The following is a 20,653-nucleotide window of genomic DNA, read 5'->3' on the forward strand; positions in this document are numbered from 1 at the left end:
GTAAAGACATCTCGAAATTATTGCCAAATTTAATAAATTAATTCTTTGATGAATTGTCGCCCTGCATCATGTTAAATTCTTGGTATAGGAAATCGATTTTTTTTTTTGCCGTACGTATTATAAGACAATGTCACGATGAAAAAAAAAGTTAAATTAAAGATATGAAGTAGCCAACTGCGTAGCTCAGTCGGCTAAGGCGCTTCCCTACCGATTTTAAGTTGCGCTCGGGCGCGGGTTCGATTCCCGCATCAGCTCATTTCCTGATTGAGTTTTTGCGACTTTTCCCCAACTGTGAGGCAAATGTCATGTAATCTATGGCGAATCGACCTCACCTCGTCAAAATACCATTCACTATCGCCAATCTCATCGACGCCAAATGATCTAGTAGTAGAGACAGCGTCGTTAAACACCCAACTGAAGTAACAAAACTTACCATCAACTTGAAAGAGAAGCAGAAACTTCAGCTGGACATACGAAATGCTTTCAAACTTTTCTCGCGACCACTTTTTTTCCAATCGTTCAGGGTAATTAAAAGATGTAATAGTCATTACATCGAAATTCACTATATAATTCTGTATATTTTCATGCCTTCTGAGATTCGACGAATTCGTAAGAAAGCACTTATCACACACTTCACACACAAATAGTTTCCCACGAGTTTGTACGAAAGAATGCGATTTGTGATTACTCTATTTCCAAAAACATTTTTTGGAAATATCGCATTGATAAGGATTCACCCGTCTGCAAAGGTAATTGAAGACTTGAAATAAAAAAGGCTCTAAGTGCCATAATCATGAATTTGAGAAAAATGGGTTTTAAGTATACTAGGTAATTAATGGTCATAATTTTAGTATTGATGTCTTTTAATTGAAAGATAAGCATAGTATGGAGCTAGTGTCCAAAGGAACTTACAAAAGTAATATTGTAATAGTATGAAAGACGTACTGGATTTGGAAATTTAATGAAAGGCTCTAAGTTCCATAGTTCAGAATCAGCAGAAAGATAGTGAAGAAGACAAACAAATGAAACAAAAATGGTTCTTTGTTCATAAAGTAAAAGGTTATTCTGTAATACTTCTCTAAAAATGTTTGTGGTCATCATTCGTCAGGTACTGTACGTATAATTTCAGTCAAATTCTTCTTCTTTTCGGTTAATACCTGGATTTTCTTCAGTTAATGAAAATATTTCAGAAAATGTTCCTCTGCAAACTTGCACTGTCACCTTGCCCATCTGGAACAGTGTAATGAATAGTTGTTTGTCTCCTGCTCTGTGAAGAGTCATCGTAGGTATCATGACGTCTTCTTTTAACATGTGATACTTGCATCAGCCCCATCAAGTAACTACCGCGCTTTTCAATATCTTCAAGGTCATAAAAATCTTCAAACAGCCCGACCGCGCTTTTCAATATCTTCAAGGTCATAAAAATCTTCAAACAGCCCGACCTTGTGTTCATAGCTGAGGTTCTCGCATTTATACTTTGCATGTACACCGACTCTGAAAGCAAATAGGAGAACCCTGCGCACTATACCTCAGTAGGTCAACCAGTTTTTTCTGTTGTCACAATCAACAAAATTTAGTTAGACCTTATTGTTGCTTTCATGCAAAAAGAACAAGAATAAACAGTCTGTCCAGGTATGGTGTAGGTTAGCGATCAGTAATGAGACTGACTCCTGTGTTGGACGAGGTTTTGCAGGAACATGTTTATTATTTGAACTTATGTATTCATTTCCTCCATTTTTCAGCTTTTTTTTTCATTGCAGCTGCAGTACCTTCTCCTTTAATTCCTCGTTTCTTTCCACTCAAACTCTTACAAACATCTGCCGCCTCCGCCATTTAATCTAACTATGAGGAAGAGCCCGGGACACAGAGCCTTTCATATGTTAACAGCACCGGCAGTTAAACCGCATGTTATCTGTCGATTGCATTTGGTACTACATTTTCATTCGTGGCAGTTCGAGCCTTTTATACATTATAGGGCTTGGCATATAGATCCCATTTTGCATACAATTTCAAAATTCCTTATTATGGCACTTAGAGCCTTTTTTATTTCAAGTCTTCAATGGTTGTTTCAGGACTCTTTAATTAGAGAAAAACATCCCATAAACGTCGCATTCGCAAGCCTCCTGAGCTGCGTGTATTTTTCAATGTTCCGTCAGACAGGCCGGGTGCACTGTTTGCCAACCGCATGTCGACGGATGTGCAACTTTAAATATGAAGAACGTGCAAACACTTTTCCGCAAAGTTCGCATTTGAAAGGCTTCTCGTTAGAGTGAAGAATAGAGTGCATCCTCAAACTTCGTAATAACAAAAATTTCTTCCCACAAACATCACATTTATGAGGTTTTTCTCCCATGTGTCGTCGAACATGCACTTTCAAGTCACCAGGTTGACGAAAGCATTTTTTGCATACATCGCATGTAAAGGGCTTTTCTCCAGTGTGTAGCCGTTTATGACTCTTGAGAACTCCCAAATCAGAGAAAGTTTTCCCGCAATAATCGCATTTGAAAGGCCTCAATCCGGTATGCGTAAGTTCATGCCATTTTAGACTTGTACGTTGAGAAAAACATTTTCCACAATCATTGCACTTAAAAGGCGTCTCTCCAGTGTGTATACGTTTATGGCCCTTGAGCACCCCCAAATCAGAGAAGCATTTCCCACAAAAATCGCATTTGAAAGGTCTCAATCCGGAGTGTATAAATTCATGTTTTTTTAAACCCGAGCGTTGAGAAAAACATTTGCCACACTCATTGCATTCAAAAGGCTTTACTCCGGTGTGCATCCGTTTGTGTGTGTCGAAACTCCACGGATGCGAAAAAGATTTTCCACATTCGTCGCATTTGAAAGGCTTCAATCCGGTGTGTGTACGTTCGTGTTGTTTCAAGGTACCTGATTCGGAAAAGCATTTTCCACAGGCGCTACAGGTAAAAGGTTTTTCTCCAGTATGTATCCGTGAATGTGTCTTGAGACTTGAAGAGCTGGACAAGATTTTTCCACAAACATCACATTCGAAAGGGTTCAATCCGGTGTGATGACTGCTATCTCCAATGCTGAAATCAAATAGTGTCGCATTTCTGTGAAATAGGAACATTATACAATTTCAATTCACAATTTCAAATGAGCAGTAACTATACCCAAAACTTCAATCTGGAATATTGAAAATTAATGTAATGTGCAACGCCTTGATGTTTGAAAAGTAGCTATTGGTCTTCCTGCACTCCAATGCTTTTGTAACAAGATATACTAGAATTCCTCGTATCCGGCAACTGGATAACTGATTTTGCGGGATAATTGGAAAATACGTTTATAGGTTATGTGAAGACACAGTGCACTGCACAAGCATTTTTTTCCGATGTTGAAATTTAGTAATTTTCATATAGATAATAGAAAATAAAGTTTTGAAATACGTACAATGTTCATTTTTAGTATTGAATACGGTAATGTACATTTATTATCAGTTCATAATTATTGTAATACATTAATACATAATAGCGGAAAAAATACTAAAAGTTTTCGTAACCTTATGACAATTTACAATGACGGTCATCTGTCATGTGACGTGAAGAGCAGTGTAGCCAACGTCGCAACTATAAAGACTATGAAATGGTGCTCGATGATTTGAGTATAAGAACATTTCTGCATGAGTTTGGACCAATATTAACAACATTAGAGAAATTCAACGAAGCTATATTGGTACCCAAGAGGGAAGGTAGCTTAAGAGCCCAAATTGTCCTACCAACAAACAGATAATGTGCATCTTCATTATGTATTAATTAAAAAAGAAGAGACAGTTGATATACTTGTAGCAAATATTCCTTTGAAGTACAAACCTTTCACAGATTTACAATTAATGTCCAGCATTATTTTAAAGACTAGATGAAATGGTAAGTGAGGAGAGTTGGACACTATACTGACCTTCCAGTTAAGACTTCATTCTCTTCAGTAGCTTCTTTCAGATTTGCTCTTTCCTGCTCTTTATGCTCAATACGGAATCCTTCCTGAAACGACAATATTTTATAGTCGAATAAGAGAAACACATTTGACGCGAAATAAAAAATGGAACTAGCCACATTCAAGATTTTCAGGAATGTGTTGTTTAATATTCTTTATAATCTTGCAGAACACTCATCCTGTTAGTAAAGAATTTCGTGGACGTGTGCGAATTTCGTTGCATACAAGCTTTGCTGTCACATAGGTTCGTTTCTGTAGTCTGCTATTTATCTTATAAATAATATACATCTCTGATATAAAAATGCAGTTGAAGTATTTATATTCAAGTAAACGAGATTAAAAAATTGAATGTTAACGCCATGTTTTGGTCTATTAAAAGAGCATGCAAGGAAACGAGATTATTTTAAGACTTTTGATTTTATTTATATCAAGCAATGAATTCAAACAGTAGTAAATGTGATACGGAGCGAGCTGCAATTAAATATTATCCTAAAAACCAAGCATCACCTGTAGATGTTACTTTCATATAAAAAAGCTTTAAATTCGTACTCTTGGTCTTACAAATAAATTGTGTATAGTTTTTATACGAGACTTATGGAGAGTTGGGACAGAAAACGTTACTAATAAACCATGCATAACAATGGATGTATAAACAGCCTGCAACTATACATGGGATTTGCATTGGAGTAGTTAAATACACGAAACCTCTTGTTTAAGCGTTGTATATAGCAGGGCTGGGCACTTTAAAGAGCGGGTCTCGCAAGTGGTGTGACGTATGCATACTGTACGTCATTCAGAGTCGGTGCAGTGGTGACTCTGCAGTATGATGGCGAAGTTTGAAGACGGAGCTTCTGCTCATATACTAAAGCGTCCCGCTACTCCCAATGCTTTTAATGAGGAGTTCTTTTTCGCAGAGAGTAGTGGATTAGCAAAGTGTTTAATTTGTCATAAAACACTCCAACTGATTAAGAAGTTCAATATGCAACGACATTATTCTTTACAAAATGCTACTGAATATGACGAATACAGTGAAACCTGCCTTTGCGGTCACTTCTTTTAAACGGCCACAGGCCAAAAGGCCAATTTTCTCTGGAACCAATTGGATTTTCCATAAGATGAATACAAATTCTCTCTTCATTTAGCGGCCAGATCATGTGCCAGCCAGCGGTCGGCGTCTCTATGGAATGGAACCTGACTATAACAGTCACTGTCCAACAAAAAATCTTTTCACGGATACTGTCACCTATTTTTTCGATGGTTAGAGGACACAGAGCAATATCACGAGGACAATAGCTAAGTGTACAACAGTACACCCTCCATATCTTGGGGTTAGTTGGTTTCTGTTTTATGACTCTTTTGTCAGTTCCCACTCCGACCCTGCACAGCTATAAATTCTCAGTCGTTTTTAAAGGATTGAAACACGGACTTCTTCTGTCGAAAATGTCGCGGTATGTTTTAGGTCAATAGTTAGCCATTCGAAGTTTTTTTATTTTTTTTTCTCCTCGTTTTATCTTTCTCCATTTGGACCAGCTTTTACGAATTTTTCTTCTTTTCATTCAGTTGATTTAGAGGAACTGTGAATTTAGTTTCAGAGGGAAATCATATCTAACAATAAATCTAGAGTAGTTTAGAGGTGAGACGAAAAATGATTGAAGAAAGTGAGAAGGGAACATGTGAGAGAAAAATTTCAGAAATATTCAAATGTGTAAGGACAGAAATAAACGGTATAATTAAGAATAAATTTGAAATATTAAAAGAATGGGAGAAAAATATACGTGGTGGCCAAAAAGGAAGGGAGAATCTGTGTTCAGTAATGCGAATGATTTCGTTTACGAATGGTTCAAGTGTGCAAGGGCGAAGAAATTGCAGTAAGTGGGCCTATGATTCAAGAGAAAGCTCTTGAAATTGCCAAAGAACTCAATGTAAGCAATTTGGTTGCTAATAATGGGTGGTTAGAGTGCTGTAGAAAACGGCATAACATTGCATTTCGTTCTGTCTGGTGAAGGAGGTGACATTGCAATTAATGTTATTGAAGAATGGAAAAAATAGACTGCCTTCAATTCTTGCGAAATATCAACTCAGAGACATTTACATTGTTGCCGAAACAGGTTTTTTCTCAGGGCCCTCCCTAACAAAACTTTAAGTTTTACGAAAAACAGAGTGTAAAGGGGGGAAGTTGGCAACAGACTGAATAACCCTACTCTTATGTTGTAATTCTGCAGGAGAAAAAGAACCACTCTTAATGATAGGGAAATCATGTTGTTGTTGTTATCTAATGCCGGGCTTTGGCAATGAAGCCATTAGTGTTCTTGCTCTCCAATATTTCTCTGTGGTGGATCCATCAGGTAGACCTTCACAGGTTATGAGATGATCTTCAGTCATTTCTTCTTCTTTGTTGCATAGAGGGCAATTTGGATTTGTGTAAATTCCTATTTTATTCAAGTGTTTGGCCAAATAATCGTGTTCTGTAAGCAGTCTGAATTTTGCTACTGCAGATTTACGTGGGATTTCTGGAATAATTTCTGTTTTTTTTTTATTAAAATGCTCAATTTTTTGATAGGGAAATCATTGAAATCGATATGTTTGAAAAATGTTGAATGGGCTTATTGGGGATGAAGTGGACTGCCAACAATAAAGCTTGAATGACATTATCATGATTTGACAATTACCTATGCGATTTCAATTCCAAGATTAAACTACAAAATCGCAATGTGATCCGTGAAATTGGCATTTCTTCTCTCAAATACATCACACCTCCAGTAATAATTTAAACTGAGGTACCGCAAGCGAATTTTGAAAAAGCTAGTTGCAAGAATGGAAGAGGCTGACATTAATATGCACGATTGTTGTACGCGCACAGTACTAAAAAGTCAATGAAATTCAGTACTTTCATGCTGATTTGTAAAAAACCGCAACCTTAATCAAGCGGCCACCTGATAAAATGGCCATTTTACAAGGTAACTTCAGATGGCCGCTTTACACAGGTTTCACTGTATGTTGGTAATGAACGCCATAAATTAATACAACTTAAAGAAAATGTTTCTCAGGTACATTATATTAGAGTATCTATTTGATATTTACATTGCATTATAAGTTAATATACATTTAGTAATATATAATTTTAAATTATACAAGTATTATGATATATAATATATCATATTATATATCAGTTCATGATATATAATATGTCATATTATATATCATGAACTGTAATACACTATACTATGATATATCATAATATTTGTATAATTTAAAATTATGTATTACTAAATGTACTATAACAACTTATAATGCAATATAAATATCAAATAGATACTCTAATATAATGTACCTGAGAAACATTTTCTTTAAGTTGTATTAATTTATGGTCATATCATATCTTATATCGTATCGTATCATATAGTATAGTATTGTATCGTATCATATCATATCATATATCGCATTGCATCGCATCACATTATTTTATAAAATATTATATTTTATGTATTAACAGGATGACAATAATGCACTTAGTGAACCGGCTATGAGAATTAGCAACAAAATTTACCACGAAATTGCAAAGGAATTGAAAACATTCAACAAAGGTGAGTTCATCAAGAGACGTTTAATTATTATATTGGCAGATGAACTCTGTCCACAGCAAATAGGGGAAGTGGAACCCATATGCTTGTCTCGTAGAACCGTGGTGAGGAGATTGCAGTATGTGCGTATGGGTTATGTAAATAAGCCTAATGATTTGTGTGTGTGCATAGAGCTAAGTTTATTTCATTAAATTAATAAGAGTGTTATAAATTCTGTACTGTACAATGGACTGATGTAATATCCTTATAAACTATTATGTGCTGACAGACTGAATTACTAGAACAACTGTGGCTCTTGTTACATTAATGCAGGGAAGGTAGCTGTAATGCGAGTCCGCCACTGAGTGAGCGTTCTGCTCTGGCTTGGAATTGAAGTGCCTTGCGGAGCGAGAGCAGCTCTGGCCGACTAAATGGAGCCGCTCTCATGCCCGGCCCTGGTATATAGAGAAAAAAAAATGGCCGCCCCTCTAACAGCTGTTTGTATCGATTGTCATTTTAAGATAGTGGTAAGAAATTTACTGTTTTTTTTTTTTTTTTAAAGTTGCTGAACGCCAAGACATAACATGTTTGTTAATACTTAAGTATGATGATTTCTTCTCTATTCTTAAATCACTTTTTTCAGTCATACTTTACTTTTAGTTTGTATTTAATTCATATTACTATACTCTATACTTTATTGATTTTTCGTATTTATATAAAAGTTTGAACAAAATGACTACAAAGTAAATAACACAAAAATATTACAGTTTTTAATAACACAAACTGAATTTATTCAACAATGATAACTGAATGACTCATATAAAGAAGGAATAAAATCTATATTTGCTATAATAACTTGAAATATATTATTTCTTTCCTGAAATACCCAGAAGTAAATTTGTGTGTAAAATAGTAAGAGTCTCCAAATAATAGTGAGAACCAAACAAAACATTAATAAGGGAAATTATTATGGATTTTCTCAATACACAGGTGCCTGGATATTCTATCTTTTCCAATCAGACATTCAATTTAATATGAATCGAGAGTAATGTCTTTGTAAAATGCTTTAGCTAGTATTGCTAGCTATTTCAAAAATACTTCATTAGGTTCAAGACATCCTTCTTCCATTGTAAAGTAGCTGTGTTCATTATTTCCTGGATACAGGACAGTAGGCCTATTTTGTTCTTTGATCATCTTTAAATCATCACTTGTTGGATTGTTATTTTACAGAGCATGAAAAGTAATAATCAAAATCAATTTATCTTCAAAATATCAGTACTATTTCCATTACTACACATTTCCTTCAACATTGTCATATCCTCTTATTAGAATTTATTTCATTATTACAATTTAAAAAACGGTTTCATTCTCGTAGTACAATTCGCGCCACTTATGCTTCTTTGCAGTTTCTGCCAACGAGGATGTTTTCTAGTTTGCTGTGCTATAAGTAGCTAGAAACTTATTCTTCTACTAATATATATTTTACATTTTTTACTTATGTATAAAATTTATGATATATAGTCATCATATGTTGCGTATTCTATTCTGTTTATAATGTAGTTAGTATTTATAGACTTATGCTTTAAATGATCGAGAGTAAATATCGAGTTTTGCAAATGATCACAGTTTTCATTACCTTATAACTGCAGCGAAAATGAACTTTTTCTAAAACTGATTTCACAGGGATATGCATAACATGAATGTTGACGTGTAACCACCAAGATCTCAATTTTGAAAATTTTTACGCTTAGCGAATTTTGAAAAAGTGTTTCTCAAATCCCAGTGCAATCAGAAGAGTAGGAAGACAAAAGAAACTGTAAAGATAAGCTTCACTATATCGTATCGCAATCATCGGACGAATCGCACGCATCGGAAAAGGGCAATCTTTGCTGTAATTCTTATGTAACAATGTTCACTACATCGTATCGCACGCATCAGCTCTCGGCAAATCCGTCCACGTTTCTCGGACGAGCAACTTTCTCGATTTGTGCGATCATGGCCTTCTTTAATAAATCAAATTTTAATGCTCAACTGTTACTATTATGTTGTGCCACGTTCAGTGTCGCGCCAAAATGGCAGACTGAAAACTTATTTTGCTTGTAGAAAACTGAGAAGAATTATATAATTTGAGGCGTTCCCATTACCTGCAGAAAAGTATATTCTATTATCCATGTGCTAAAAAGGATAAATGTTCATCTCCCCTCTTGCTTAAAAAGTCCCTTGTGCAGACACTTGCATTTCCCTATTTCGACTATGCGGACATTTTACTGACTGACCTCTCTAGCGACAACAAAATGAAACTTCAACGTGCTCATAATTTGTGTGTACGTTTTGTATGCAATGTTCGTAAATATGATCATATTACCCCATCCCTGGAAGCAATAGGTTGGCTTAAACTAGATAAGAAAAGAAATTTACATTCACTTCTCTTTCTCTTCGAAATCTTGAACTCTTCTATTCCTTCGTACCTGTCGTCTCGCTTCACTTACCTTTCTTCCCACCATAATCTGAACACATGCTCTCGTCATGAAACAATACTAACAATACCATCCCATCGCACCTCCTCATACTCATCCTCTTTCACAATAGCCCTGCCAAGACTCTGGAATTCGCTACCTGCTAGCATCAGGGACTGTCGAAATAAAATTGAATTCAAACGAAAACTTACTAGGCACTTGGTCAGTAATTGATTACTTGTAAATAGTTTCTTTAATCTATCACAAAATATTTCAATATTCAGTAATTTCATCACTATACAATTTTGTTATTCTAGATTTAATTTGTAATTCAGTAAATATAAAATATTCTTTGTTTCTCTATGATAAATTATCTAGCTTTAAGTATTCAGGTAATCTTTTCGTACTTGGATTTTATTGTAATTGTAAATTTAATACTAACTGTAATATTATTTGTAATTGTAATTGTAAATTTAATACTAATTGTAATTTTATTGTTGATATTGTAGTTGGAATCTCCTGGTAGAGGGGCAGAGAAGGCCTGACGGCCTTATCTCTACCAGGTTAAATAAATAAATACTACTACTACTACTACATTACAGTAATCAAGTCGTGTCTTACATATATATTACGTAACCAATATCTCTTTCGTTTCTTTCTCTTCAATTAAGACGCATGAAGAAATTACAAATCCTTATTCGCTAAATTTCATAATTAATAGACCTAACCTCAAACTCCTCTGTTTTCAGCAATGTACAATATCATACGACGTCATGTTTTAACCGGCTGATAGGGAATCTGATGAGGTGATGAGATAGCGCCGTTACAGTGAACGCACTGCATTAAAAATATCCGTTGCTTCCGATTCGTACAAGGAGTGCGATATGATGTAGTGAACGCTTACCGTAATAGAAGGATCTTGAAATCTTTGAAGGCATAACAGACTGCAGAGTCCAATCGTTGATGTTCATGAGGATGATGATTATGTCAGCTGTAGCACTGCATACACTGATGGCAATGTACAATATAAACCACCACAATCAAAAGTTCTACTCACCTCAGATTCTGCTTCTGGTACACGACATATCGTCGGAACTGGATTTTCTTCATACTCCGCATCTGTTATGAGATTGAAGCTGGAGTCCTCAAACTCCACCTTTATCTGAAACACATACACGGTGAAAAAGCTTTCATTCTGTGGGAAGTACAAAACTGCCTGACACAAAATGTCGTGAGGGAAAATATTCAGCACAAACTGCACTCACCTCTGATTCACACTTCATCTCACAAACTGCAGCTGGAACTGGACTCTTTTCATCTTTCACTTCTGTTTTGATATTATGACTGAAAGAATCCACACTCTTCAAACTTATCTGAAAAAATTTCACACTGAACACTATTCCTCCAGTAAAATGATGACACATTTATCAAATATTCTTAATTACATCATTTCACCCTACAATCTATGTCTGGGAATTGGTGCTAAGATGGATATTGCCAGCAACATGACAAGAATGACAAAACGGTCAGAAATGAAAATGGGGTACATACATTAGAACCATAAAAGACATGAATTTTATCAGTTGAGAAATAGATAAATCTAATCTATAAAACAAATAACTACCTCAAGAGGCAGATATGTGTCTACATCAGATGAGTTAATATATTTTTTAATTTAAATATGCTTTGATACGAAAATTACAGAAGAGATAGATTTTTTGTATCGTAATAGCCCTACTTAAATCCACTGCAAATACTAAAAAAAAGTTTCCAGTTCACCTTTGATAAAGACTTTTCTTCGTATGTGTCAGCAATTCTGTCTTCAGCCAATGAGTCGTCTTCAGCTTCTTTCTTCACATACATCTCAAGACAGGGTTCAGACAGAAATTCACATCTTTTGACATCTTTATCATTATTTTCGTCCATCGCCAATGGATCTTCCTCTGGTTTTACCTTGTTCACGTTCATGGCTTCATAAGGTGGAGACGAAAACCTGAATACAATTAGAGAATATGAGCTGATGAGAATTGCAAACTTCTGCTGGTATGTAACATCATAATATCTAACATTCGAGTACGTGGGCGAAAGAAACTTCGGTACTGTACAATCATCACGTGCATACAAACAGGGGTGAAGTTTTATTGATGTACTGCCAGCATAGGGAATTAAAAACAAACATTGAAATATACTGTGACAGCCACGTGAGATTCGATCTCACGACCAGCAGAAGGAAGTGCAAGGTCGGCCGTGATGGGCAGGTTGCGCGCGCATCCGCTTCCTGGGGCATGTGCTGTGGCAGAGAGAGAGGAGAGAGCGACCGCGGCAGAGACGGGAGATATCCAGATTATTCGAGAATGCCATCCTGACATCCGTGGAAAACTTCTATGCATCTGTCGACTGACCGCGATCTTTCTCGTAACTATGGTTTGGCTATAAAAGAAGAGACGCGAGTGAACTTGAGTAGTGTTGTTATAGCCAGTGGACAGCAAGCCAGCCGGTCTTGTGTAGCAGTGAAGCCAGCTTTGAGACCGAAGTTCGACTTGAGTTGTGTCCGTAACTGTGGAGCCGGAAGACCTGAGTTCGAGTGCAGTGGACTGCAGTTGGAGGGATCTGAGTTCGAAGTTCAGTGGACTGTCTCTAAGGTCTGGGGTTCGAGATACTGTGAACTCGAGTGACTGAGCTAGAAGAACTGTGAACTGACAGTTCTGATTTGTAAATGCTTTGTGAACATTAGTAAAATTAACAGTTCATTGTTGTTCTCAATAATCCAAGTAAATTGTCATTGTCGTCTGTGGAGTGCAATAACGAATACTGTGTTACTGTGTGGAGAGCAAATCCCATTGTTGACGGGAGCAGAATTAAATTGTAGAAAGTGATTAGTAATTGTTGAAATAATAAAATTACAATGTTGTTCAGTATAAAATTTACAATACCTTAGTTTTATAGTGTGGAGTAGTAGAAACTCGATGTGATCACTGGGAGAGCTGTGGTCCCACCCAACCCACCCTAAATAGGTTCCTTACTTATATAGGAAAATCGTCGTACTTGAAGGAAGAAGGCGGCCATATTCTGTCGTTGTGACATTATTTGAGGTGGAGTGGGAGAATGATTGCAGTGTCGCCAAACTGTGGTAACCATTCATATTATATTACACATCCAATAAAACCTAACCTAACGTGCTACACACCTATTGTAACATTCCTAACGTTTAGCATACCTGTTGTAACATTCCTTACGGTTTCATTTCGTTTGCCGATATTGGCATCCCTGCTACGCCTATAGCCTGCCGTCTGCTGGAACTCAAGAGTCATCTAGTGGAAGTGAAGTGAAACTGCGACTCTGTTAATTACGTTTCCGAAGTTGTTTCTGTGTTATCTGCAAGAATTATTGTGTCATTGTAGTGATAATTGCATTTATATTGTACAATAAAAATTTAAATATGTCGTGGCTGTGATAAAAGTGTTCTAAATTGATTTCCAGTGCCACAATCCCAGTGATAAACGTGTGAATATTCGTTAGGAGTCTGTTGGAAGTGGCAGTAGAGTAATAAAACTTGACCCATACAAGCTCTGTCCAACTAACAAGCCACTCTGTGCTCACTCAGTAGCGTCACTGACACTGCTGTGAAAATTTGTCTTCATTGAATAGCATAATTAAAATACACATGATACTTTTGCTAAACGTTATAATTGGAGAAGCTGTCGAGGACAGTTTCGTTGAATATTTCCAACTTTCTCGAAAACTATTACATCTATAATAGGCTACACGAATTAGTTGCAAAATTTCGTATAATAGCATCACAGCTCAATACCAATGAAAGTAATTATGCATACCATGACACTTCTAGAATAATACTGTCATAACTCTCAAAAATTTAATTTTGAGTTACGGGCTGTTTTATAAACTTTATATAATCCTCTATCAAAAAGTATAACTGTCGTATCTCTAGGCGTAATAGATTGACTATTGATCATATTTTTTGTATTCGACAGAAAATGGAGAAAAAATGGGAGTATAAGGGTACAGTACATCAGTTATTCATAGATTTCAAAAAGGCATATGACTCGGTTAAGAGGGAAGTATTATATAATATTCTTATTGAATTTGGCATTCTCAAGAAACTAGTTCGATTAATTAAAATGTGTCTCAGTGAAACATACAGCAGAGTCCGTATAGGTCAGTTTCTATCTGATGCTTTTCCAATTCACTGTGGGCTAAAGCAGGGAGATGCATTATCTCCTTTACTTTTTAACTTCGCTTTAGAATATACCATTAGGGAAGTTCAGGATAACAGGCAGGGTTTGGAATTGAACGGGTTAGATCAGCTTCTTGTCTATGCGGATGACGTGAATATGTTAGGAGAAAATCGACAAATGATTAGGGAAAACACGGAAATTTTACTTGAAGCAAGTAAAGCGATCAGTTTGGAAGTAAATCCCGAAAAGACGAAGTATATGATTATGTCTCGTGACCAGAATATTGTACGAAATGGAAATATAAAAATTGGAGATTTATCCGTCGAAGGGGTGGAAAAATTCAAATATCTTGGAGCAACAGTAACAAATATAAATGACATTTACGAGGGAATTAAACACAGAATAAATATGGGAAATGCGTGTTATTATTCGGTTGAGAAGCTTTTATCATCCAGTCTGCTGTCAAAAAATCTGAAAGTTAGAATTTATAAAACAGTTATATTACCGGTTCTTCTGTATGGTTGTGAAACTTGGACTCTCACTCTGAGAGAGGAATATAGGTTAAGGGTGTTTGAGAATAAGGCGCTTAGGAAAATATTTGGGGCTAAGAGGGATGAAGTTACAGGAGAATGGAGAAAGTTACACAATGCAGAACTGCACGCATTGTATTCTTCACCTGACATAATTAGGAACATTAAATCCAGACGTTTGCGATGGGCAGGGCATGTAGCACGTATGGGCGAATCCAGAAATGCTTATAGAGTGTTAGTTGGGAGGCCGGAGGGAAAAAGACCTTTGGGTAGGCCGAGACGTAGATGGGAGGATAATATTAAAATGGAGGTGGGGAGGTGGAATATGATGATAGGGACTGGATTAATCTTGCACAGGATAGGGACCGATGGCGGGCTTATGTGAGGGCGGCAATGAACCTTCGGGTTCCTTAAAAGCCATTTGTAAGTAAGTAAGTCGTATCTCTATGTTCGAGGGCAAAATCTGCAGGACTCACACTGATACTTGGTAATTCTGATTCTTCATACAATTTTGAAATGCTTATTTTGCATTTACTCAAAACTAACTTTTAGTAGTTGTAACAGTACTATTTTAAGGGTGTGATATATTCTAACCGAACAGAAATTGGACGAGACAAATGTCTCTTTAGAAGCTAGTCCGAGAAAGTCCATTTGTAAGATAGCAAAATTGAACAACGCCATAAAACAAAAACTTCACTATGTTGCTACCAACAATTTTCAAACAACGTGAAGCATACACGTTAGGAGAGGCACAGTATTTCGAAATTCAACTTTTAATTATAGTGTGAAGATATTTTCGTCTACAAAAATGACAATTGCTTGACCGCTGAAGGGTGTAATGGCGTAATGCGTTCCTTTAAGAATGCTGTGAAGAATAGAATGCGTCATACTGAAATCTAGAATCAGTATACTGTGACCATATACCGTACAATGTCCAAGCACACTCAAAACAGAATAAAAAAATAAATATGGTGACTCTGAGAAAGGCGAAACATGAATGACTTACAAGAGACACCATCTGTTAGGATCCAACATGGATATTAAACCCCATTCAGCTCACGGTGACACTCTACCTCACCAAAAATGGAATGCAACTGGGCAATTACTATTTATCATATTAATACACTGTATCAGTTGATATACGAATAATGAAGGCTGGAGCCTGTACATGGTGGTCTTCCATCCAGATAATCAGAGTCTGAACTAGTCATGGGGTGTGATTTGCAGATCTGTCATAGGTTTGTCACTGGTTACGACTATGACTATAGTTGCAAAATCACAGCTCTGAGAAATCGCCATGTAAGACTAGGGTGACCAGATTCACATCGATAAAAAAAAAAGAGGGCACAATGCTTAAAACATTAGGAACTTGTTCGAAAAAAGAGGACAGAAATATGTACTTAGGTTTAGGCTTAGGCTTATATTATACTTTAAATTACGTCAATATATAGGTATTTAAAAAAAATTATGGTATATTTAACGACGCTCGCAACTGCAGAGGTTATTTCAGCGTCGCCGGTATGCCAGAATTTTTGGACCACAGGTCTTCTTTTACATGCCAGTAAATCTACTGACATGAGCCTGTTGCGTTTAAACGCACTTAAATGCCATCGACCTCGGCCGGGGTCGAACCCGCAACCTCGAGCATAGAAGGCCAGCTCTATACCAACTATGCTACCGAGGGCGACTATAGGTATCTTATTATAAAATATTTACAGTACACATTTAGGCTTATATCATATTAGAAGTATGTTAATATCTATTTTATTACAAAATAATTATGAAAAACTAAATAACAGTTATTTTCCAGTTAGCTACATATGAAAGTCAAGGGAACTATAATAAAATTATTAAAAGGAACAGAAAATATCTATTTACATTTACATTCGCACCTCGATTTACTAGCTACCTCTGAGCAACGACCATAACAAGGAGGAGCAAAGGGAGTTATAATAATAATAATAATAATAATAATAATAATAATAATAATAATAATAATAATAATAATAATAATAATGACAGTAATAATAATAGTAATAATAGTATAATAATAATAATAATAATAATAATAATAATAATAATAACAATAATAATAACAATAATAATAATGACAGTAATAATAATAGTAATAATAGTATAATAATAATAATAATAATAATAATAATAATAATAATAATAATAGTAATAATAGTACTTAATAATAATAAAATATAATAATAATAATAATAATAACAATAATAATAATAATAATAATAATAATAATAATAATAAAGGTGCGCCAGCGAATGGGGATTATAAAGAATGGACACTGTGCAAATTTTCCCGTGTTTTGTTTCTCTGTGAGCCAGCGGCTAGTTCCACTTTCAAGCGCTGGAGGTAGTGTAATCGAGCACACGCTAAGATAATAATTGAGAATAGAGTTGAGACACAGGATCTAAACATCGTCTACCTTATTGCATAATCCAGTAACGCTTTGCTTCAAATAAATTCAAGTTAACAGCTTTTCCTTATTTCTCAGTGACAAACTAGTTGTAATAATAATATTTTATATTTCAGATATAATACATTATATTATAAAATAATATAATACATTACAAAATTAAGTATCGAATTCGTTTAATATTTGTATAATAATGTAATATGGTTTTACTTCTCGTAAGAGTTTTGTTTTTCCATTTTCAGAGCTATCAAATCGTTACATATTTTAATTGTTGTTGGGGTCAACGTCTCAACTCTCATTATAAACTCTAGAGTCTAGACATTACAGTTAATGAAGGATTTATTATTTTCTGGATCCAATTTATTTTATTTGAGTACATAATGTACCTAGATGTATTAATTATATGTGTTATATTTCCACTGTGTCAACTGCTAGCTGGTGTGATGTCAGCGCCAACTCTAGGGAGAAGGCAGAATCTGATGCTCTAGCTGGCTTGAAGGCCTTTGAAATTGGTCCAGCTACATCAAAGGTACCGACGCGAAGTGTCCATTCTTTATAATCCCTATTTGCTGTGGTAGCTGAATGAGTTGGAAGGGAGTCTGGTGCTTCAGGGATCAGCGAGTTATGGCTCGCAAGGCCATAGGCCGCAGGTATGCAAAGAGAGTTATGATCGTTGGCAAAGAGTATATTCCGTCGATGCTGCTGCCACTTACAGGCAAATTACTTGAAAAGGCGTCAAAGTAGATAATTTCAAAATATCAGACATACAAGTTACAAAAAGGAGGAAATTTCTTGATTTCTTAAAATTCCGCCCAGACCCCTGAAAAACGCTTGAAAAGGAGGACATGTCTGGACAAAAGAGGACGTCTGGTCACCCCAGCGAATAGGGATTATAAAGAATGGACACTTCGCGTCGGTACCTTTGATGTAGCCGGACCAATTTCAATGGCCTTCAAGCCAGCTAGAGCGTCAGATTCTGCTTTCTCCCTAGAGTTGGCGCTGACATCACACCAGCTAGCAGTCGACACAGCAGAAATATAACACATATAATTAATACATCTAGGTACATTATGTACTCAAATAAAATAAATTGGATCCAGAAAATAATAAATCCTTCATTAACTGTAATGTACAGACTCTAGAGTTCCTTTATAATGAGAGTTCAGACGTTGACCCCAACAACAATTAAAATATGTAATGATTTGATAGCGCTGAAAATGGAAAAACAAAACTCTTACGAGAAGTAAAACCATATACCTATATTATATTATATACAAATATTAAACGAATTTGATACTTAATTTTGTAATGTATTATATTATTTTATAATATAATTTATGATATCTGAAACATAAAATATTATTATTACAACTTGTTTGTCATTGACAAATAAGGAAAAGCTATTAACTTGAATTTATTTGAAGCAAAGCGTTACTGGATTATGCAATGAGGTAGGCGATGTTTGGATCCTGTGTCTCAACTCTATTCTCAATTATTATGTTAGCGTATGCTCGATTACACTACCTCTAGCGCTTGAATGTGGAACTATTCGCTGGCACATAGAGAAACAAAACACAGGAAAATTAGCTCAGTGTCCATTCTTTATAATCCCTATTCGCTGGTCACCCTATCACCCTTGCTCGAAAAACCTGAGATTTTTTATTATTATTTTTTTTTACTTAGAGAGGATTTAAACGAACGTATAACAGCTGTTGGATTATGTATAAGTGCCTGGAGCATGGTGCCGATACAATCCCAGTTGACAGAGAGAGTACAGTTCTAAAAATGTCCATTATTTTCACATCTACACAAAGAAGAACTCAAAGATTTCTGTGAGTGTGTTGAAAACAATTTATTATCAACAGATTTTGTGCCATAGCAAGACCACGTGGATGAGTTCATTTCCACCAGGAGAAAGACTAATGATACTATTTCCAGTGATAGAAGCTTGTTTCTATCTCAATCTGTAAAATATGATCTCACTTCAATCAGATGTGTCTTAAAGAATGAATTTTCAGAACGTTATCTTCATTCCAACTGGCATGACTTTCACAAGATTTGACCGACTGGAAAAGAAAAGAGTTCTGTTGTAAAAGCTAACGATCTGTCAGTATCAGAATTTAATTCTCTGAAAGATAGGTTAAAGAATAAATGTCTCCAAAATTAAAACATTCTTTGAAATTCCTTTCGGGAAAAAGGTTGGAAGGCGAATTTAATACCTTCCGAAAAATAGAGTAGATTTTTATAAATTGTGTATTGATTACCTAAAAAAATTGAACAATCTTTTGAAGGAATTTTAATGTTCCAACTGAATTACACTTCACAATATTAATGACAAAGTTCGATTGAATCCTTCCTAGTATGGAGAATCTTCAACAAAAAGGTGTGACCAAGATGACTCTAAAAGTTTTGATCAGTTTAGCATTGTTCAAACCGTGGTTAAAAAAATATGTAGCATTTCTTGTGTGGATCAAAATGTACCTCTTCTAATGCAGTGGTGTGGATTTTTCAAAAGTAACAATAACATTGAAACATTCAGTGAACTTCTAAAAATTTATCAGTTTTAATTTGCAATTTCAAGCAGTAATGCAAGGACTGAAAATGTTTTCTCTAATCAACACTCAGTGCACATAATAAAGAAATCATTATCAGCTAAAGGTAAAGAAAATTCAATTAAAACACATGGATTGTGCACCTCTTCTCTCAAAAGTGAGTATTGTGCCTGTATGTCTGTAACCAACACAGCTTCAACATCATCTACACAATCATAAGGTAATGTGTTTTGAAATGTAAAATAATTCATTTTTCCTGCTTTTTTTTTATGAGAAGTCCATTTTCTGAAAGAATACCCAGCATTTGAAAATTTAGACACAGTAACGCTAATGAAGACTGAAATGCAGCAGACAGTGTAAGAAACTTGTCAAATAGATTAATATAAATACCAATACTCTACCATGCTAGAGAAAGTAACGATGAAACTAGCGCTGAGATAGTTCCGGTGATTTAAGATTTGAAACGTCAATATACAATATAAGGGATTTTTTGTAGGTGCAGTTGATCCTATATGTAATAATAATAATGGCTCCTGTACTTAATATCGATAATTATGTAGTTCTTTTAATTATTTACCAACCTTTTAATGTCGCACCACACCCTCAAAGAACAATATATTTTACACGAAATCTATGAAAACCAATGCCAAAATAACTACCAGAACTCTATTTTTCCACACTCACTCCAAGCAATGAGATCAATTCTGCCGTGAAAAGGAAGCTAGAAACAGAATTGCCAACATCGGAGATTTCTCGCTAAATGCGTAGATTTTCAATGGGAAATGTACATTTTTTTTAGGGAAGAGGGAAATCTGGATGTTTTTTAATACAGTTTAAGATAAAGAGTCTTTCAGGGTCAGTGTTGCATTGCAACGCGTCATTGCTACGTGACTCCTGGCAACATTTCAGATTTTACAAATATAGCTCATCTTTATATACCATATACGTTTACGAATTGCGTATCACTCTAT

At 35.4% G+C, this 20,653-nt stretch overlaps 1 protein-coding gene across 3 annotated transcripts; it reads right to left on the reverse strand.

Moving 5' to 3' along the window:
* Window positions 1-1,870: 1,870 nt before the first annotated feature.
* Window positions 1,871-20,374, reverse strand: LOC138691839 (oocyte zinc finger protein XlCOF6-like). 3 transcript variants are annotated; one of them, XM_069814342.1, is made up of 6 exons: window positions 20,264-20,374; window positions 11,744-11,957; window positions 11,230-11,337; window positions 11,022-11,126; window positions 3,913-3,995; window positions 1,871-3,047 (listed from the first exon to the last, which is right to left on the reverse strand). In XM_069814342.1, exons 2-6 carry the CDS (start codon window positions 11,930-11,932, stop codon window positions 2,153-2,155), a joined length of 1,380 nt encoding a protein of 459 aa, XP_069670443.1. In that variant the 5' UTR covers window positions 11,933-11,957; window positions 20,264-20,374; the 3' UTR covers window positions 1,871-2,152. The 3 variants fall into 3 exon arrangements, with proteins under 3 accessions (XP_069670443.1, XP_069670444.1, XP_069670445.1); XM_069814343.1 differs by having other exon boundaries at window positions 3,010-3,047; window positions 3,913-3,991; XM_069814344.1 differs by lacking the exons at window positions 1,871-3,047; window positions 3,913-3,995 and adding an exon at window positions 7,945-7,963.
* Between the last annotated feature and the right edge of the window lie 279 nt (window positions 20,375-20,653).

The sequence above is a fragment of the Periplaneta americana genome, chromosome 16 (assembly GCF_040183065.1).
Source record: "Periplaneta americana isolate PAMFEO1 chromosome 16, P.americana_PAMFEO1_priV1, whole genome shotgun sequence".
Classification (NCBI taxonomy): Eukaryota; Metazoa; Arthropoda; class Insecta; order Blattodea; family Blattidae; genus Periplaneta; species Periplaneta americana.